Source organism: Trichoderma ghanense, assembly GCF_004382785.1.
Source record: "Trichoderma ghanense strain CCMA-1212 chromosome Unknown scaffold_22, whole genome shotgun sequence".
Lineage (NCBI taxonomy): Eukaryota > Fungi > Ascomycota > Sordariomycetes > Hypocreales > Hypocreaceae > Trichoderma > Trichoderma ghanense.
In genome coordinates, this window is record NW_027395685.1 from 99,389 (window position 1) to 119,493 (window position 20,105).

The 20,105-nt window shown below is 55.7% G+C and overlaps 7 protein-coding genes across 7 annotated transcripts; 2 read left to right on the forward strand and 5 right to left on the reverse strand.

Annotated features, from left to right (window-relative positions):
• Positions 1–191: 191 nt before the first annotated feature.
• Positions 192–1,109, reverse strand: CCMA1212_010131 (uncharacterized protein; the record flags this gene model as incomplete). The annotated part of the gene is made up of 1 exon (XM_073707185.1): positions 192–1,109. The coding sequence occupies one exon, from the start codon at positions 1,107–1,109 to the stop codon at positions 192–194; it is 918 nt and encodes a 305-aa protein (XP_073554335.1).
• An 821-nt stretch (positions 1,110–1,930) lies between these two features.
• Positions 1,931–3,104, forward strand: CCMA1212_010132 (uncharacterized protein; the record flags this gene model as incomplete). Its single annotated transcript, XM_073707186.1, has 3 exons — positions 1,931–1,999; positions 2,135–2,250; positions 2,348–3,104. The coding sequence occupies 3 exons, from the start codon at positions 1,931–1,933 to the stop codon at positions 3,102–3,104; spliced, it is 942 nt and encodes a 313-aa protein (XP_073554338.1).
• A 789-nt stretch (positions 3,105–3,893) lies between these two features.
• Positions 3,894–5,027, forward strand: CCMA1212_010133 (uncharacterized protein; the record flags this gene model as incomplete). The annotated part of the gene is made up of 3 exons (XM_073707187.1): positions 3,894–4,241; positions 4,387–4,745; positions 4,856–5,027. The coding sequence occupies 3 exons, from the start codon at positions 3,894–3,896 to the stop codon at positions 5,025–5,027; spliced, it is 879 nt and encodes a 292-aa protein (XP_073554337.1).
• A 521-nt stretch (positions 5,028–5,548) lies between these two features.
• Positions 5,549–6,361, reverse strand: CCMA1212_010134 (uncharacterized protein; the record flags this gene model as incomplete). The annotated part of the gene is made up of 1 exon (XM_073707188.1): positions 5,549–6,361. One exon carries the CDS (start codon positions 6,359–6,361, stop codon positions 5,549–5,551), a length of 813 nt encoding a protein of 270 aa, XP_073554340.1.
• A 1,284-nt stretch (positions 6,362–7,645) lies between these two features.
• Positions 7,646–9,324, reverse strand: CCMA1212_010135 (uncharacterized protein; the record flags this gene model as incomplete). Its single annotated transcript, XM_073707189.1, has 3 exons — positions 7,646–8,127; positions 8,186–8,936; positions 9,004–9,324. 3 exons carry the CDS (start codon positions 9,322–9,324, stop codon positions 7,646–7,648), a joined length of 1,554 nt encoding a protein of 517 aa, XP_073554339.1.
• A 736-nt stretch (positions 9,325–10,060) lies between these two features.
• CCMA1212_010136 (Mannosyl-oligosaccharide 1,2-alpha-mannosidase MNS1) lies at positions 10,061–11,939 on the reverse strand (the record flags this gene model as incomplete). The annotated part of the gene is made up of 2 exons (XM_073707190.1): positions 10,277–11,939; positions 10,061–10,192 (listed from the first exon to the last, which is right to left on the reverse strand). Exons 1-2 carry the CDS (start codon positions 11,837–11,839, stop codon positions 10,061–10,063), a joined length of 1,695 nt encoding a protein of 564 aa, XP_073554342.1. The 5' UTR covers positions 11,840–11,939.
• Positions 11,940–12,944: 1,005 nt separating this feature from the next.
• On the reverse strand, positions 12,945–17,863 carry CCMA1212_010137 (G patch domain-containing protein 1; the record flags this gene model as incomplete). Its single annotated transcript, XM_073707191.1, has 7 exons — positions 12,945–13,230; positions 13,340–13,686; positions 13,749–13,884; positions 13,965–14,001; positions 14,129–14,750; positions 15,791–17,615; positions 17,673–17,863. The coding sequence occupies 7 exons, from the start codon at positions 17,861–17,863 to the stop codon at positions 12,945–12,947; spliced, it is 3,444 nt and encodes a 1,147-aa protein (XP_073554341.1).
• Positions 17,864–20,105: the final 2,242 nt, after the last annotated feature.

Genomic DNA, 20,105 nt, shown 5'->3' on the forward strand with positions numbered 1-20,105 from the left:
TTGATCAAGGCTGAACAATGGAAAAGGTCGCGGGCGACAGAGAGGAGATGCAGTGTAGAAGAAGGCTGGTCAGCCCAACAATCGAAGTGTGTCACCTCGCCAGACGATGAGTGACGAGCTCCCGGTACTTGTATGAAATCTCATATAAGCAATCAGAACAATCCTCCCCACGCCCCAGCCGTCACGATGCTTCATTCTGGGGTGCTTTGCGTCGCTGCACCTGCGGTTGCCCCATTTGCAATGCGCTCCAGGACCTCACTGTCGAGAATCTCGCAAAAGTCGCGCGCCCAAGCAATGTTTGCCCCGTCCTGCACACTCCCGGCGTGCGGCACCCGCACGCCGACTCGGACCAGTGTTTGCAAGAGACTCGACGACTGCTCATCCGCAGCAATGACGATGCCGTGATGCTTGAGCAGACACTCCATGTCCGTCGTCGAATCCCCAAAGTAGACCGTCGGACACCCCGACGACAAATGCCGCTCCTTCGCAAGAAGCTCGCCGAGAACATTCGCCTTGTCGCGGGCCGTAGTCAGCCTAACGCCCCCATTGAAGCCCTCCGGCCCATGAATCGTGCCGTCGCTAGAAATGCAGTTCGTGACGATGGGTATCCCATCCCCCAGCGGATGCAGCACCCCCGAGATAAACGCCGCAGACCAGTTCACCGAAATGACGCCCACCCGCCATCCCCTCTCCCTCGCCAGCGCAACCACCTCGACGAAGCCACCCCTCACAACAACATCCCCCTTCTCAACGCTCTCCCTGCCCATCCGAAAGAGGTCCTCGGGCGTCAGCCCCCCAAACAGGCCCGACCCGTCGACCCTATCCAGCGACGCGTTCTCCGTGTCCTTGAGGGACGCCAGGTACGCGAGTTCCTGCGCGGGAGTGCGCCGCTCGTGTTTGGGCGGCGAAAAGGCTTCCGCGTAGGCGGCGTGCTGGTCGGCGTACGTGCGGACGATGTCGTCCCATTTTGTTTGCAGGGAGGGAGGATGGCCGCCGCTGCTGCTGCTGCTGGGGGAGCGCTGGGTCTGCAGGTGGATTGCGGATTGGGCGAGCTGGAAGATTGTGTCTTTGGCGGTGATTGTGCCGTCAAAGTCGAAGATGAGGTTCATGGTGGGAGGGGTTGTTTGCTGGGGGTGGTTTGACGGATGGTGGTGGTTTGGAGGTTCAGGGTACGTCGAGTTTGGGTGTAGAGTTTGATATGAAGGTTGGAGAAAGGAGTTTGATGGATATGAGGGGTCACATGTGGTTTCATGATGCATCTGGTGACTTGTTGATTTCCTACCTCTACGTATTGATTTCTAGGCTAAACTGACATCATTTTCTTTGTCAACTGCCCCTTCAGAGCCTCTAATTCATCTCGAGATTGTTTATTTGTTTGCTTCTGCTGTTGTGTTCAAGAACACATCCGGCTGGTATTGGTATCTCATCATGTCAGGATCACTTGCACTTTGCCCCAACTCTATTAATGACATTTTTGCATTTTCTAGAAACATCCCTAAGTAGAATACACTATTATAGGTAGACCTGAGTAGCTTCAGAGCATGTGTATCTAACCCAAGCATCGTGTAGACTATTCTGTTGTCTTGACGCTCCAGGGACCTCAACCCCTGTAGGTAGTTGTTCCTTGAATCACGTGCACTCACACAGCTCGTCCGTGTGTACCTTGTCGGCTTGTCCACCTGCAGCCGTATTGGCGCTAACGCGGTACCTTGTGGCATCGTACCCAAGCTTGCTGGCATCAACTCGAGCAGCACAGGCCAGATTCGCCATTCATCGCATTGCTTTCCTTCGACTTGTTTCCTCCTCCCCAATTCCCTCTCTCTCCTCACGCACGACCTCGTTATTCCAGCCTAATAGCCGTCAAACTATCAAGATGGTAAGATACACACCCCTTCCAGGCATTCCCTGTTCCTCGTGGCGCAATTCCGTCATGGCTAACCAGGACATGTTGATACAGGCGGCGCAGGTCATCTCCAACTCTGGCCACGATGATATGATTGTATGTTGCACCTCTACCGTCACTCGCCTCGATCGAGCTCGATATTACTACAAGACCGCTTTCGACTCCCGCACCATGCCCCAAACAACGAGCAGCTAAGCCAGCGCATTGGCTAACACTACCACCAACTTGTAGCACGATGCTGTCCTCGACTACTATGGCCGAAAGCTGGCGACCTGCTCCAGCGACCGGACGATCAAGATCTTCGAGATTGAGGGCGAAACACAACGCTTGATTGAGACTCTGAAGGGGTGAGACGACGCCCGATCTTTGGCTTGTACATGCCAACTCCATGTCTTCATAGGACAACACAGCCGCTGCAGTTGCTAATCTTGCATATCCCACCAGTCACGAAGGCGCCGTATGGTGCGTCGCCTGGGCGCACCCCAAGTACGGCAACATCCTCGCCTCGGCCGGCTACGACGGAAAGGTCTTCATCTGGAAAGAACAGGGCACTCAGAACAGCCAGTGGCAGCGAATCTACGACTTCCCCCTGCACAAGGCCTCGGTCAACATCGTCTCGTGGTCTCCCCACGAGGCGGGCTGCCTCCTCGCCTGCGCGTCCTCCGACGGCAACGTCAGCGTCCTCGAGTTCAAGGACAACAGCGTCGACCACGTTACATTCCCCGCCCACGGCCTCGGCGTCAACTCCGTCTCCTGGGCGCCGGCCACCACGCCCGGCAGCATCGTCAGCAGCACCCCGGGCCCCGGCGCCACTGGCAACCGGCGGTTCGTCACCGGCGGCTCCGACAACCTGATCAAGATCTGGGCCTTTGACCCTGCTTCGCAGTCGTACAAGCAAGAGGGCGAGGCTCTGACGGGCCACAGCGATTGGGTCCGCGACGTGGCGTGGTCTCCCACCGTGTTGCAAAAGTCGTACATTGCGTCAGCCTCCCAGGACAAGACGGTCCGTATCTGGACTTCAGATCAACCCAGCGGCGGCCAGTGGGCGAGCAAGGTGCTCAACTTTGAGGCCCCGGTTTGGCGCGTCAGCTGGTCCCTGAGCGGCAACGTTCTGGCTGTTAGCTGCGCAGACAACAAGGTCTCCCTGTGGCAGGAGAATCTGCGCGGCGAGTGGGAGTGCGTCAAGTCGATTGAGGAGTAAGACGAGCAAGAGAGACGAGGCGAAGAGACAAGAGAATGTGAAACTTTGATATCATGACTTGGCGTTTGCTGGTAAGCTAGGTGTTTTGGTAAGAAGAGGAAAAGAAGAGAGGGGGGAAACATACATCATGGCTAGGATATGGCGATATACAATGTCTGCCTTATCCAGTGGAGAGAGAGCAGCACTACGGCTCAATGAATGATTTCCCTCGCTCAAAGAGGTTCGATGGCTGCATGCGATATTGCTTTGGAGGCTATCACATAGATGTTCAGGCACCGCTCTTTACTTGAGCCCAAAATATAATGAGTAAAGGATGGCCATCAAGCCATATTCCCTTTCACATTTAAATCTCCTGTACCTTGTCATCGCTGATATCTCACCAGTCAGTGCGTTGCTCACTACTATTCGCTTTGTCGAGTAAGAGCATTAGCTTCCATGAACACTAGGAACAAAGGCAACACAGAGCCATCAAGGAGATCCCTCTGCCCAACGTGTTCAGATAAGGTTGGCCACATAGTATTCAGAAACAGTCATGAAAGAGACCAAAATGGTTTCAATCTTTGAAAGTGAACATTGCGAATCTCGACACCTCGAGGCCTCACTTCGGTTCGATGTAAGACGGGCTCTATGGCATCACTTCGCACGCCAACTTCCCTTCTCAATTCATCCCCCCCCGATAACCTCCAGCTCCCATCTTGCCAGTCATCCCAGAACACCAACACCAAGACACCAACACCATCACCACCACCTCTCCCCCCCTTACCCCCTCCCCCTGACCACCAAAAAAAAATGCCTCCAGCACCATACATCTGCATCCCCGGCGTCCCCAACTTCCGCGACATAGGCGGCCACCCGCTCGCCCTCCAGCCCGCCAAGCAAGTCCGCCGCAACACCGTCTTCCGCTCCGGCCGCCCGACCCTCGTCCTCGACCGCGGCGTCAAGAAGCTCAAGATGCTCGCCGTCTCGCACACGTTCGACCTCCGCTCCCGGCAGGAGCTCACCTCCGCGCGCTACGACCCGGCGACGATGCTCTGGGCCGGCGCAGAGCGTGTTTCCGCGCCCGTGTTTCGGCCGGAGGAGTTTGAGGGCGATGATGGGCTTGTTGGGCGGTTTGCGAGGTTCGGGACGGGCGTTGAGGTGAGTTTGCCCCCTTATTTTCCCATACCGACATCTTGCCAGCCCCATACATCATCCCATAGACGAAAACAGATCTACGTCTCCATGAAACTCAAGGGTGTCGTTACAACAGAGAGAACACATACACTGACCAAACCTTCCAAAGGGCCCCCTCGAATCCCTCTCCCAAATCCTCCTCTCCGCAACCCACCCCCAAAACGCATCCCGCCCCTACGCTCGCATCCTCCAACACCTCTCCTCCTCCTCCTCCTCCGCCTCCTCCTCCTCGTCCCCTCACCAGCCGTCCCCGATACTAATCCACTGTAACCTAGGCCAGGACCGCACCGCCGTCATCTGCGCCCTCGTCCTCTCCCTCTGCGGCGTGAGCGACGACCTCGTCGCCCACGAATACAGCCTCACAGACGTCGAACTCGCGTGCCACCACAAGGCGCTCGCTGATAAAGTCCAGGCAAACCCTGCGTTTGCGGGCACGCGCGAGGATGCGGAGGCTTTGGTCTTGTCAAGGTGAGTTCTCAATCTTCCTTCATCCCTGGCCTTGCCAGGACATCACCGAAGAGCCAGAAGAGAGAAGAGTGAGAAGCCCATTCACTGACCGGATGATTCAATGTCCGCAGAAAGGAAAACATGCTCTGCTTCCTGAGGAAGCTGCGCCAGAAGCACGGCTCCATCGAAAAGTGCGTCATCAACCACGACTTGCTCCAGGCTGATGGAATCGCTCGCCTGAGGCGCAACATGGTTGTCGATGCCGCCAAGAACCATTCCATTGTCGGTGAGTTGGACTCCTGAACATTTCCCCCCTTCCATGTGATGATGGTATTGACAGATTGCTCTCGTACCGAAAAGCTGCTTGGGATGCTCTGGACTTGGAGTAAGGTAGTTGCCTAGGTTGAGTACTTCTGTAACCGATGCTCAGACGGTGATTTTGAATCTGCTACATGTATAATAGCCCCTATCTGGTTGTTGTTAGAATAGAATGCAATAAATTTCAGTTCGTTGCTTTTGGTTGCTACGAGGGTGAAATGACGGGATTATGGGACGCTTATATCAATTCTCAACTCGCAAGGACACTGCTCAGACATATGACATGATGCAGTGTATGGCGGGCAGTGCACAAGCTGTTCTTCTGATATCATTGCTTTCGTCCAAATTGAGATGGTAGAGGGCCCTGTTACAAACACAACCGAGATCGAGCCCCAAATCAGGTCTCGCAGTCTCAACCTCATCAAGATCCATCATCAGATGCTAAAACCCATCCCCGGTGTCGAGTCTCCCAACGTCAGCCCCTGTGCCCATCGATACAACGGCGCTCAGCAACAGACCAAGCGTCTCGTAGCAAGCACAATGCTATTTGAGGCGCACATCTTCATCCCCGACCAATCAATCAGATAGGTAAACCCATTCCCACTACTCGCCCCCGGTCCTCCCTGTTCCCTCGTCATCATCAGCTTCCGCATCACAGTCCCATCAGTACCACTTGGATGCAGTCCATAAACAGTAACGCCCAGCATCCGCAGCTTCATCGGGAACACGGGATCCTTGTAATGGTCGATGATGTCGCTCTTCTCAACAGCGCAATGCAAATCCGACCACTGCGACCTGGTCATACCCAGCTTCTCGCAGGCCGCCTTCTTCTCCTCGTTCCACCACGCGGGCAAAAGACCAGGAACGGCCGCAGCCTTCTCCAAAAACTTGCGGAAGCCGCGTAGGCCGCTGGAGCGAGTGGCATAGAGACTGTCTTCCATGAGCTCGCCGCGGAAGACGTACGTGTCCTCGACGCGCAGGCGGTAGGTGTCGATGAGTAGCTCATAGGTTTCAGCCTCGGGGCGGTCGTGAAGCCAGATGCCCTGATAAAGGCGGGTGAAGGGCATGTCATGGCCTGGCCGAGAGGAAGCAGGCTTGATTTTCGACGTCGAGGCTCCAGGGGTTGCAGTCGACGGCTGGCTCTTGCCGCAAGTCTCGCCCTTGTGAGACTTTGACTCCGCCTTCTCGCGGGAGCGGCGCGCATCTTTCAGGACGATGCTTGTGGAAGCCAGGAAGCGCCTTGCTGCGTATATTCGATGGTACGCGTGGGTTGAGGCAAGCTGAAGCGCCGAGTGTCGAAGAAACAATGCCTTGGCCATTGGCGGTAGTGTGAAGATACCTTAAGCGGCGAATAGACCGTACATGGGAGAACCAGATACTGAGGCAGGTAAACAATGCAAGGAGCTCTTAACGTCGATTCTATGTGGCCCGCGATAATGATTCACCGAGCTCGCATGCATACTGCAAGGGCCAATCGCCACGTGCATCAGTCACACAGCATAGATCAGTATTCATCTCGAGTACTGTCGCATATAGGTCATCCCGAGCAAACGGACGAGCCTCGTTGCCCCTGACATGCCTCGATGTCTCCTTACCTATGGTACCTTCGAGTAATCTGGCATGACAACCCGAATACGGAACACACTCGACAACCTCAACCTCACCAACACACCTCGACGCCCCTCAGCCGTCACCCAATAAACCGCGCACTCTGCTTTCCCTCACTATACCCTCACTTCTTCACATCCCTCTCAACCCGAAAAGCAAACCCTCTCCTCTCCCCCCCATCCATAGCCACCAACCCAAACACCTCCTCCCCTCATCGCCCGTGTAGGTGCAGCACGCGTGCGTGTACTCCGAGACGTGTCTGCCGCGGAGGACAGGGAGGTGGCGGCCAACATGGCAGAGAAGAGCTTCATTTTGGATGATGTCTGCAGGAAAGTAACTAGAGCAAGGGTATCCGCTGTGTGTTTTCTGTGTAGTAGCTGGCATCCAGAAATAGGGGTAACGTTGAGTAAGGCATCAACCTATGGCTCCTTGACAGTCTCTCTTCGGCCCTCTCATATGTCTTCTCCATGTCTTCGTTTTTCTCTCTGCCTCCTCTCTACTCTCACAGACGGAAGAAACCAAATCTCACAGGAATGTGCACACGGTAGGAACTCTCATCCGCCTACCTGCTCAACCCCCTTGTTCTTGTGAGCATCAGAATCGTCCCCGCACCAATCCATCAAATGCTTCACGTCTCGTTTCCTTTGCAAAGCCTCAGATCTCCGAATGCATTGCCTAAGCGCGTGGATAAACGCGCATCATGTACGCTACTCACTCTCCATACATGTTAGGATGCTCCATGCCTTCGTGTCATCACAGAATGCTCTCACAGTGACGCTGAGGATGCTTGACTTGCAACTCTCAGTACCTCTTGGCCATCTCCCACCGGCAAAACCTTCACGAAACTTATTCTTGCTTGTTCAGGAACTAAAAATACTTTTATTGCTATCAGTGTGTGTCAGGAGGAAGAGAGCAAGGTGAGTCTGTACTCAGGATAAGAATACAGAGATTTCAAGCCACAAGAGGGGACAATCGACACCGACTACCACCTCAGCTCAAGCAAGGATGAATCCAGCCATCAGAGAGGCAAGGGCCGCTCCTACAGTGACAGGCCACGCGGACGTCAGTCCATTGGCAGCATTGGTACCGCCATCACCATCACCAGTACCATCACCGTCACCATTGCCATCACCATCACCAGTACCATCACCGTCGCCATTGCCGTCACCGTCACCATTTCCATCGCCGTCACCGTTACCATCGCCGTCGCCGTTGCCATCTCCATCTCCATTACCGTCGTCGGCAGTTTGCTGGAGAACGAAGATCTCGCCAGTGGTGTCCGACGAAAAGAAGAGGCGACCGATGGTATCAAACGTAAGGCCCACTGGCGTGAAACAGTTATTGGGGCACTGGGTAAGGTCTGGGCTTGTGAGAATGTTGTTTGCAGCCGTGGTGCTGTCCATCGGAGCAGTGGGCTGACCGTTGAGGCCGAACGAAACGGAGACGATGCTGTAGCCAACGGGAGTATCTCGATCCGCTGAACCAGAGTCAGCATGGGACATTGATCAGAAGCGGTTGGGTTCGGGCCAACTTACTACTGCCGTGGAAAGTGATGTACGCTGTCGTGCCATTGGCGTCAAACTTGATGTCCAGAGGAGAGACGTGCGCTTGGAAAACAAGTCGAGGATCAACAAAGTCGGTGTTGCAGGTCGCGTCTGTCACGCCAGCCGTTGCATTGTCCGAGGCAAACTGGTCTCCAACTTCGAGAGACCCCAGATCAGGAAACCCCGCCGTCGACCAGAGGGCGTAGCAATCGGGATAACCATAGTTGCCTCCTTGGTTGGCAGTGTTGCCCAAGACGCCGTGAAAATTGAGCTCTTCGCCAGGATTGTCCTGGTGCACGTCCACGCCCTCGCGTGTGAGGTCATCGACGGAGTTCTCAACGGACCAGATGCCGCCGGTCGTAGGGTTCTCGCCGACACCGACCGAGTCTCTTAGACCCCAGCCAATGAGTGTGCCGGCAATGAACTGGAAGGGCGGATCCGTAGCTGCAAGCGTGGAAATGTCGTAGGCACGAATCTGCGAGATTCCACTGGTAACGTTGCGAGCTTGGGGATCCTCGTTGGCGGCGCTGCCCCTGGAAACGAGGAGCTCGTTCGGCAGTTTCTGTGACAAGAGGAGGGTGCGAGTAACGTGATCCGCGTTGGTCATGTTGGTGACGACAGACCGTCTCGTGGTGGGATCGACGGTGTTGGTCTGTTCGTTGTAAGTGTACGCGTAGACGTCGTTGACTGTGGAGGCGTAGATGGTGCCGCCATCAGCCGAGATGGCGAGCCCATGGTTGAGCTGGCGTGTGTTGCTTCATCAGCCAATTTAAAACTCATGCCAGTCAGTCACTCATCAGATTACTCACAGCCGTGTCCGCAATCAGCGTCGCGTTGGCCGTCACACTCAAGCAAGTTCCGCCGTTGTCTTGCAGTGTGAGGCGACGCACGCCAACTCCCGCATCGAGCACCAGGAGACCGCCGGTGGAATCAAAGACGATCGATCGCGGTGCCGTCAATCCAGTGGAGATGAGGCGGTACTCCCAGCCGTCTGCTGCTACGGGTGCGGGATACGTGACCTGGAGGTTGTTGGTGGTGCAGTTCTGGGCTGTGCAGCTGCCGAAGAGGAGGACCAGGAGGACCAGCAGCAACATGTGAGGAGCAGACCGAGCCATTGTCGGAGTGGCCATCTCTAAGAATATGGATTGACAATATGGGGGGAATAAGGGCTGTGAGTGGGAAAAGGTTCAGGTTTGGGACGCGTTGGGGATTCGGGGGGATTTTATACTCGTGGACGGCCTGGAAGCAAGAGAGGGTGAGAGCGCTTTCCCTCAGCTGAGAAGGGAAGTTGCGATCTCCTGGGAAGTCAACTGCAGCCTCGAATAGGCATTGATTGACGTCCATCGTGTCTCTTGCCATCGACACACGCGAGACGAGCAGGAGCTGTTGCCGTTGCAGTGCCGAGGAGGAGCTGATGAGACGGGAAGGACCGAAGATGTAATCGAGTTGTTGTACGGCTGAAGTAAAGAGCGCATCGAGATTCTCAGATTCAAAGGCAGTTGCTCAGGCGGAAGCGCTCTTCCCCTGGATCTGGCGGCCAGGCACGGGGCAGATGACGGGGAAAGCCTGACAGGACTTGAACGCTTGAGGGAGTCGTAACTTGAAGGTATCGTGAGTTTGGGTGCCTCCTATACCTTAGCAAGAGAACATGAGGTGAGGCAAGGTATCACGCAATGCACGCACGCTTCACGGCTCTTCCTCAGGGGCTGTAGCTCGAGTACGAGAGAGACGGAAGAGAGACATCTCTCATCGTATATATACCTAGGTATAGTGGGTAGTAGTCATATTGAATCTCGCTCAAGCCTGGGAAACGATGCTGTCCGTCCATCATTCCGTCTCGCTCCATCACTACCTCTCCCTCCGGCCTCATCTCAACTCCACCCCTGGCCTCCTGAGGGGATGTGCCTCCGTATTCAGCACGTACTCATCCAAGCTGATCACGTCGGGAGGCGAGAAGATGAGATAAAAGTACTTGAGCGTCTCTGCCATCCAAAAGCTCTAGAAAGTGGAAAAAAGACAACCCATTAGCCCACGATTCAAACCCCAACCAGTAAAATTCGCAGGAACCAAGTTAAAACTCACCTCCATCGAATCGAGCTTCTTCGTCGGCCCCAAGACAGTCACGTCCTCAATCGCAGAGTTCGCCAGCTCCGTCTCCGTCGCCTTCATGATGGCCTCAAACATGTCCCACGCAATGTCCTGTAGGTCCGCCTTGCCCGTGACGCGGTACAGCACAAAGAGACTCTCAATCGCCTCGGGCCGCAGAATGTACCGCTTGTCCCGCGCGTGCGTGAAGCCCTTGGGCAGCGTCTTGCCACCCTCCTTATCCCAGCGCTCCTCGTCCCAGGGGCACGTATCCAGCGACTTACACGCCACCATGCCAAAGATCTCGGGCATGATGCCCGTGGGGAAGCGGCTATACGCCCAGCCGCAGCCTCGCGCGAGACGCTCACCGATGTCGACGTGGCCGTCGATGTCGAACAGCTTGCCCCCAAGCGCAAACATGCCGCCGACAAAGCACGTCAAGTGCTGGCTGTCGGCCGAGAGCCCACTGCCAGCGCTGAACTCGCCGCTGAACAGGATGTCATCCTCATCCGGCAGCATGGGCCGAAAGAGGAGGTTCTTCACCGCCGCATCAATGGCCTTGCGGTACAGCTTCTCGTAGACATCGTCGACACCCCCAAGCAGCGCATGCATCTTCGGCAGATACTCGTACAGCGAGTCCGCCAGCGCGCCCAGCGTGAAGCTGCTGTCCACAGCCGTCTCGGACTGGAAGTTGAGCGTCGTCGGCCACATGCCCGGCAGCAGCGTGTCGTTTTGAATCCTCTCCAGGAAGCGCGTCACCCGATCCGTGGCATCGTAGAACTTGCTGTCGCCCGTCAGCTGCGACAGCCTCGTAAATTCCATGCTCAGCGAGCACGGCGACGCCGACGGGTCGTTGGTCCCGGCCACCAGCCGCCCAGACTTGGCCTTTGCAAAGTCGAGCCAGAAGCCGGGCAGCCTGTTGGGCGTGTCGAATCCCAGGTACAGCATCTCGCCCAGCTCAACCGCCTTGCGCAGCAGCACGCGCTCGCCGCTCAGGTCGTAGGCGCTCAGTAGCCCTCCCAGGTGGCGGATCGTCGTCTCGAACATGTTGGCCGCCGTCGAGTCCGTCACGGACCAGTCCAGCGCGCCCACGGCGGCCGCAGCCTCGGCGAACTCAGCCTTGAAGCCCATGATCCAGAGCGTGTCCAAGGAGTCGACCAGCGTGGCAGCCCAGCCGCCAAAGGGATCCTTGGCCGATCCAGACACGGGCGTCAGCTCGTCCCGCATCCAAGCGTACTTCTTGTAGGCGTCGTAGCTGCGCTTGAAGGCCCGTCGCACGGCATTGCGCCGCTTGTCGTTGACCGCGGAGTGGCCAAAGGCTCCGGCTTCCGCCTGGACCCTGGGAAGCGCCGCCGGCTTGCCCGTGGGCAGCGGCTTGATGTCCTTGACGCCGTGATGCTGCTGCACCGCCGACCAGTCGAAGGAGCTCGGGACGAAGACGGGCTGGACTCGGCCGGCCGAGGTCAGGTAATACACGACCAGCGCGGTCAGCACGATGCCGCTGAAGAGCACCAGGCGGCCGATTCTCCGCGGCAAGCCGACGCCATTTTTTATACCCATAATGACGAGTCGATGCTGCTCTTCATCTCGTCTCGCGTGGTGGCACGCAGTCAGTACATGGACTGATTAGCCCAAGGAGAAGCGAAGAGACGAAGGAACGCCAGATGATCAAATGCAGCCAGATCTATTCCAAGATAATGGCCTTTGGACGCTGTGGGAAAAAGAAATGAGCCCACAAAGAGAGTCGTCCACAATCCAACTGCCACAGTGAAATGTCAACGGCCAGAAAAACCCCCATCAACCAGACCCTGAAACCAAGGTCCAGTCACGACGTCGATCCCTGGAGACCAGATGGAGTTCAAGGGGGGGCAAACTGGCCGAATTAGTGGTTGTTGGCTCTCCATGCCTAGCGCTATGGCGGCATCCTGCTCCATTTGCAATGCACGGCTGGGCATTATTATCCACGAGCCTGAATCAATAATCAATAGTGCGGCAGCTCCCGAAAATAGGCACCTGGCATCCATCGAATTTGTAGGCGTCTTTTACATTATTATCCAGGTGCTTCAACCGAGGGCGGAGTCTCTCAGGAATGCACGTACCTGTGCTGAGGCTCTGTTTGTGTGCTCGTCTGCTACAGACGGTCTTATATCAAAAAAATAGTATCATATCGCGGCTACATCAGGTGGCATAGCAATTCGATTCTACATAATAAAGGAGCTTTTCTCGTCCCAAAGATTCAGCTTTCAATCATTCACATCTATAATAGCTGCGTAAACCATACCTTACAGCACAGAGAGATACCTCGGCAGGTGCTAGAGACAATGGAAAATTATATACACCACAGAGGGGAGAACCTCCATGTCTACCATTACGGCAGAGATGCGGCATGTAGACGCAAAGCAGAGAGTAGAATCAAATCAAACAAGTCAAACAATCCCCTACAACGCAAAACCAAAGGGTACTATGGGTAGCTATATAAAGAAAAAGGGAAGTAACATGGTAACCAGGCGTTGTGCTCTGGAATCGACACCAATCCGGATCTGTTGTATACCCTGACGCCCTTCAAGAACTGAACAAAAGACGAACAAAAACAAAAAGAAAAAGGCCATGACAATCGCTCCTTTCAACAAACTCTCTTCAGCACCCGTGCTTCATGTGTACGCCATCAACGGAGTCCAATCACGCTCATCTCCAACGTCCACACTCGCCGAATCCATACCTTGAGCTTGCCCTCGACACCCTCGACATTCTCCAGCTCGACGCCCTCCCACCAGCACCGTCTGGCTGGTTTTCGCCAGAACAGGAGCAGCTTCTGTGCCATGCCAACGGCATTGTTGCCCATTTCGTTGCCCCGAATGTCGCTGCGCAACCGAGCCAGAGCGAGACTGCAGATGACGGCCTTGTTAGGTTCGCCTGCTCGGTGACCCCAGCGATCATCGTGGTTAAAGCCTCTGTCAGACACAAGATTAGCAAAGGGTTTCCACTGAGCACAACGGGTTTTGAAGGGTGAACATAGAAGTTGGAGCAAAAAACACATCGGAGAACGCAATGGAGACTTACCCTGCTGTCAGCATCTCAATCAGGTGAGCCTCAGTGGTTCCGGGTTCATCGCTTCGTTTCAGCCCAGAAAAGATGCCATCCTGCTTGAGCAATGCACGTGCTGCCGCACGCTTGACTTCAATCATATCGGGCTTGGTGATGTTCGAGTTGGGTGTGATTGCATAGAAATCAAGGTCCTCTCTCAGCACGATGATGCCAGCTCTCTTCGAGGTATCCTCCCGGGAGCCCATGGGGTCCAGCGGAACAATTTCCCCGTCCTGAGACGCGCCAGGCGATGATTCGGTAGGAATTGACTGGGCCACATTCCGGAAGAAGTCCAGCATGTATTGCAACGATGCAGGGTCATACTATGAAGTTGTTAGTAAGTTGCGGCGCTTGGTCAGTGATTGGAGATTGGTGGTGTACGAACGTCAACTTGAACCGCATCGCTATCGGGAAACCCGCTCATGTGGCCTTCGGGGAATAACCCATTGGGAAAGAGGGATAACAGAACGAACTCGGGCAGGGTGAGCAGTTCATCGCGCGATAGAACGAACCTGGTACCTCTGTCGCTATTTGTTAGCAGATCCTCTTCTACATCTTTTCTCTTCCTACCCCCATCTTCGAAGAAGATAGTGCCGCTTACCGAAGGTCCATCGTAATTGTCTCATCAGCGCCGACATCTGGGATATTGTCAGCAAGTTTGATCTCGCCATTGACCAGGTTCTCCCCATCCTTTCTTTATTTCCCGGCCACTTCTTATGCTTCTCTGATGATCGAGACATGTAGGCTTGTGATGAGGCAACTCACCTCCAATGGCATTGATAGGTGGTCCGCCTTGCTGAACCTGAGTAATGATACTCGACGCTCCTCCGGCAGCCGCCATGACGTATGAGAATGTTAGGAGAGGACTATCCCCCTCGGAGTAAGCGGGCGGCGGTTCGGCGTCGTCGTCCTTACGACTCGACTCTCCCTTGGTGTCTCTGGGAAGAGCGCGCTTGGTCTCGGCGACAGGGTCTTGAAAGGCGCGCGCAGCGGCCTGATCAGGGTCAAACGGCTCTGGGGCGCTGGAATTCGAGTCGTAGCCGTATGCTGGAGCGGCGACGGAGGCAGAAGCGCTTCCTTCCGGGGCGACGGCAGGGAACTTCCCAAAGGGCTCGCCGCTGGGATGATCTTGAACCGACGAAAAGAGCGAGGAGAACGGCGGCGGGCGGGAAGACGACGAAGCCTCCGAGACGGGATACTGCGGCGGCGGCGACTGCTCGGCCTCGTGGGCAGCGCACTCGTTCTCTGCGGCGTCGTGACCTAGCTCGAGATCCAGCTGTTGTCGGGCAGCGGTGGCTGTAGCGGCGTGCTCGTGCTCGTGCTGGCGATGCACCTTGGCCTCGATCAGCTCCGAGGACTCAGACGGTCCGGTTCCACGCTCGTCCGTCTCAGACAATGTGGCGGATTGTTCTGCACAGCAGAGGAGCTCGATTCGGCGAGGGAGCGGTAATGGTAACAGCGATGGGGTCGGGCTGACAAGGGAGATTGCCTCGGGCGGGTCAGTGCATCTGGCTCTGTCACCAGCAAAGAAGATCGATGCCGCTGCTACTTCGTACTCTCAGGCGGTAGGCGTGAAGAAAGGAGGAGGCAGGCAAAGTCGGTCCTCGGCTGCGAACAAAGGCTTTGCGACAGAGGAGTCCAGCGGCTGCAGATTGGATATCCGTGTCTTGCTTGCTGGGCTGAACTAGAGCTGTAAGCCTGCCGGCGGATGGCTGCAGACTGGTCTGTTTGACTGATTGATACGTTCCAGGTTGACGATGGGATTGCCACTTGGTTTAGCAGGTAGAGGTGGATGAGTTAGATGGCCTTGGTGGAGCACAATCAAGGCGACGCCATAGGCCGGGTCCGCTGCAATATGCTCGTGGCCAGCGAGGTTCCAGCGGCCCTTTAGGGGCTCCTCCGCCAGAAGTACAGGCGGTTTAGGTCATGCTAGCCTCTGAGGAAACGGCCTGGCTGGCCATGGCCCCACTGCCGATGGAACGGGTAGCTAAATTGGGCACCCCGCCGGCCAATCGCAGAGCTCCAGCCACACCAAGCTTCACATTAGCCGCCAGCCAACAGTGATGGGGGAGGGAAAAAAATCACAACACAAGCACGAAGACGCCAAAACGAGCGCGACGGCTCCCAGGTACGGATACAATGAGGCTCTCACCAAAAGGGGCCAATTTCACGCTGAAATTTGTACTCATTTCATGTGATCCGCTAAATCAAGGCTGATGAGCAGGAACCATTCAGCTCGCGCCATGCAACGACTCCAGGTGTACCACAAGGTTCAGACCTGAACAACTCCTGCGCAGGAATGTCGTCTAGATTCTCCCGTAAAGTCGCTTCTTCCAGTCATTCGCTATCGCTGTCCCCGAAAATGGCTCGCAAGACTTCAACATTGGCCGTCCGCCCCTCTACAGCTTCGTTTCGGTCGGGATTCACCTGGCCTTCTATTGTCGGGGTCTGCTTGCGAGGTGGTATCATCGTCCCCGTCGTCGCTGCGGCGGCTGCCTCCGCGCCCACGGGGTTTTCGTTCAACGTTCGAGATGCAGAAAGCAATGGCATCTCTACATCGTCCATTGGGTTGCCATAACCCGGCTTTCCACTCGGGCCTGGAGCTGCTCTGCCGCTTTCTGGCTCGTCGTCTCGTCGAGCGTGTGCAGGGGGTTTCACGTTGAATCGCTTGCAAAGTAACCGCGTAGGGTAAAAATCTTCCACCGATCTCGTCATATGGCCGAACATGCCCATCTTGGCAGCCTCTTCTGCCGGATCGGAGAGCTTTGGCTCAGGCACAGAGATCAGCTCCTTCTCTCGTGAGGCGTCAGCCGAAATTACGTGCGGTGCTTTAGCCGTTGTGAATCTTGATGCCATGAAGCCAGTCATTGGCTTGAATATCCTCGCGCAGTTGTGGAATTCTGTCAATTCTCGCAAGAACTCGTCATCCGACATTCCCTTGGGCTTCTCCGGAGGCGACAGCTTGGGATTGGTGTGGTGCTCCAGATAGCGTTTGTAGCGCGTCCGTTTGGCCTCGTCGTCTGAATAGGGTCCTCGCAGCCCCCGGGCGATTGCCGCCACTGCCGTTTCACGATCGAGCTTCGGAGCTTGCTCCCATAGCATTGCTTGCTTTTCTTCTTCCGACATTGCATATCCCTCTGGCACCTCGCCTCGTCCAGGCGGCAAGTCTGCTCTTCCGGATGCGGCAGCCAACTTCTGCCGAGAATCGGCAGATATGTAGTCAAACACAGATTTCCCAGGGAGAGGCGCTTCTCCAAGAATGGCGGCTCGCGATTTAGCATCGAGGGTAGACGATTTCGCCGCCTCGGCAGCTGAAACAAATTTGGCTGGTTGACCATGAATATTCACTGCCTTGGACGAGGTCCAGCCTGGTGGAACTGGCGGCGGTGCATATTTGGCCAGGACAACGGTCAGATCCGGCGTAGCACTGGCGAGGACAAAGCCGTTCAGAGGAAGCCGCCCATCCTGGCATCTCCTCAAGCTGCCGCCGGCTCTGGAGGTTTTCGGTATAAAAACTGGTGCGTTCTTCAACGAAGGATTTGCCGCAGCAGAAAGCTTCTTTCCTTTCTTCTTCTTATCGCCTCCGATGACGCGGTTATACCTGATCTTGGGCCCCATTTCGTAAGCGTCTTCGTCGTCGGAACCATTGTCGTTGAGGATACCAACTCCAATGCCGCCTCGCTGAGGCTTCTTCTTGTTGTCGCCCCGGGATAATATAGACAACGCGCCATCGCGAGGGACATCCTCCTCGTCACTATCAGCTTGGCTGTCATGGCGCAGCGCAGAAAGTTTTCTCTGTCCGTTGTGACCTAGCCCCATTCGATCTGTCTTGCGGATGAACTGCATGACTTCAGCATTGTCTGGCGCAAAGAGATGCGTCTCGCCATCTGCTGCGCTGGAACTGGCGCCCACGTCAAGACGCGCACTCCTTCGCACTTTAGGCCCAATGCCCTGACCATCCTTCCAGCCCATCCTTCGCAACAGCTTTAGGCCCATTGTATCTCCGTCCGCTCTGAAGAGACCCATCAACCCTCCGGAACGGAGCTCCTCCTGGGTCGATGATCCCAGCCCGGCGAATGCCTGGGTGGTCTTAAGTGTCTGCGCTTCCGCAGCATCTGCAAGGTCCTCTTCGTCCATGTAGTCTTCGGCACGTTGTTGCGACTGGCCAGCGACATCTTTGTGGCGATTCGAGCGGCTCGAGACAAAGGTGGCCGGTGTCCATCCCTCCTTGGATCCTACCGTGTTGAAGTAGCTTTGTTGACGGTCAGACGTTGGTGATCTAGATCGGGCGACGAGAGGGGCGACTCACCCAGCGCTCCAGCCGCCAGTGAATGCTCCGTGCAGTCTCCGCCTGCCCTTCTCATCCCTCACCTCCTGCTTCCACAGTGGGAGATATGAGCCATCGTCGCGTTCGCCCTCTTCAGGTAGAGGGGTGCCGAAGATGGCGTATGGCGCATGGAGGTCGGCCTCGAATGTTGTTCGAGATCTTTTGTAGGACATAGGCTTTCGTATTCGGGTAGTTGTCGCGTACAAGCGTTAATGGCATTAGGAGAGCTCGATACAGCTCTGAGAAAGGTCCAGACGCGTCAATCAGAGAGGCCGCGACGAGGCAGCTGAAGGAATGGCGATGTTAGTTGAGCTGGGCGGATGGACATTGATGGTATCAAAATGTCGGTTACATCCAGGAACAACTTCCAACTCGGAGGTCGAGTGTTGCAGATGCGCTATCGATAAAGTGGGAGACATGCCCACTTGACTGTATGTATGTGCACTAGCCCACCAGCTGCCGCTCTCGACCCACCTCACTAACAGCCAACCAAGTTGCGACTTCAGCTTTGACGCAATCAGCTCTTTGCGGTCTCGTACATACGATACTGCACCACTCCATGCTGTAGACTTGGGCTGAGAAGGGAGGGAGTCATCAGGGTAGTGAGCATTCAGCTGCCCCGGCGCCTTGCCTACTAAGAAACCAGGTACTGCGGTGGCGTGCCTCTTTGCCAGGGCCAGCCTGACAGCGACTTTCCGCTTCCGGCTTGCCCTTTGACTTTGGGAAATCATCAACATAATCTCGAGGTCATCGAAGCCATTGTCAAAGCCCGCTGCGTATGCTCCGGTCCTTGTGACGTGCTTCAGTCGTAAGCTTACATGTCAGTCAGGTCGGTTGCTGTTATTGATTAGGGGTGAGGGAGGAGACGTTGTTCTAAGGCAATCCCGCGCCTTTAGCACCTGAATCTATCGATGGTCTTTCTTTTCCCAGACTGCTAATAAGGTTGTAATTAAAGTCCCAATTGGTGTAATTCTACTCGCAATTTGGCGGCATCTAGCTCTGCGATATAGGGGCGCTTTTATCCATGCTCACAGTCTCGCTGATGTTGAGTTGATGCATTATTCATCGTGGGGGTGTTTGCGTTGAGGCGACCGAAATTCGACCCCAGTCATCGCAAACACAATGACGGAGGAGAAAGCGACGCACGGGTCCCTCCGTAACACAGCAAGACAAAATAGGGAGTAAGGAGCGTACAAAGGGGGGCTTCAGGGCGAACAAAGGACCAACGGAGAGGAGATGCTGTTTCGTCTGTGTGGCCTTTCAAGCTGCATCGTCGAGGACAAAGAAATGGAGCACAGATGCCCAAACGCCGGCTCAGGCGTTTCTGTACGGGTGAACAGCAGCTCTGACGTTCCCATCTCAGCTTCCAGGCTGACTCCATCAACGAACATGTGCTGCTGTGGAGCTATGCAGCTGTAATGGCGCCTGAGGGGATGCGTAGATGAGCTGTCCCCCCAGCCCCCGTCCAACCACTGAGCGACTCAGAGCCCCTGGGTGCGCCAAGTTCCAGCGAGCCAGGTTCGGCCACGAGCTCTGGAGCCGGGCTCATGCACTGACTTGCTGTACAGTATGGACGTCCGAAGCACAGGCTGGGCGGAAAGCGGGCTGTTTCTGGCAGAAGGGCGTGGAATTGATGTGGTGTTTTGTTATCTTACAACAAAGGACGAGGCAGATTAAAGCAAAGCATCTGGGGTACGTGAAATTGGCATAGCAGGTACCTTGATGCTGCGTCGGAGCTGGTACCTCCAAGGCTCATAAGCAAGTACCGCCGTGGTGGATTTCGCAGCTGGAGCGCCGGGTTCGAAGTTGAACGGGCGAGGGCGCTTTACCTAGTTGTAGCGCTGCGGAGTACCAGCTCCTGTTCCAACCTGAAAGTTGCCGTAGCACGGCGCCCAAAATCCTGCTTGCTGCTTCATCCATCCATCTTGTTTGTTTGCGCTGCCCACAAGCTGCTCGCTCTGCTGGCAGTACGAATACAGTTCTGCTGCGAGGTACCGTCTCGAGATAATCTTGGAGGTACCGTATCTGTACTCGCAAGTACTCCCCACCCGTTCCGCACCTCTTCTGTCTGAGCTCGTGGAATCAGTACATTGGCTGTGTCCCGCCCCCCAGCGCTGCGTTACCTCATCCATCCTCCCTCCATCCTATTCCCAGCCTGCCAGCCTACCAGCCTACCTTACCTTACCAGCCTGAGCCCGTACCTGTCCTGTCCAGTCTCCATTTGATCCATTCGCACCCCCAGCCCTCGCCCCGACAACGCGTGGATCTTCTCCTTTTTTATCTCGCAGCAGAGAGGAGGGACATTGATGCTTCCGTGACGCACGCGGGCCTTGCCTTGCTCCAATCTCGCCTCGCCCAGCGTTTGACGGCTTCGACGGCGTCTCTCTGCGCCTTTTTGCAGCCCGAGGCCGGCCC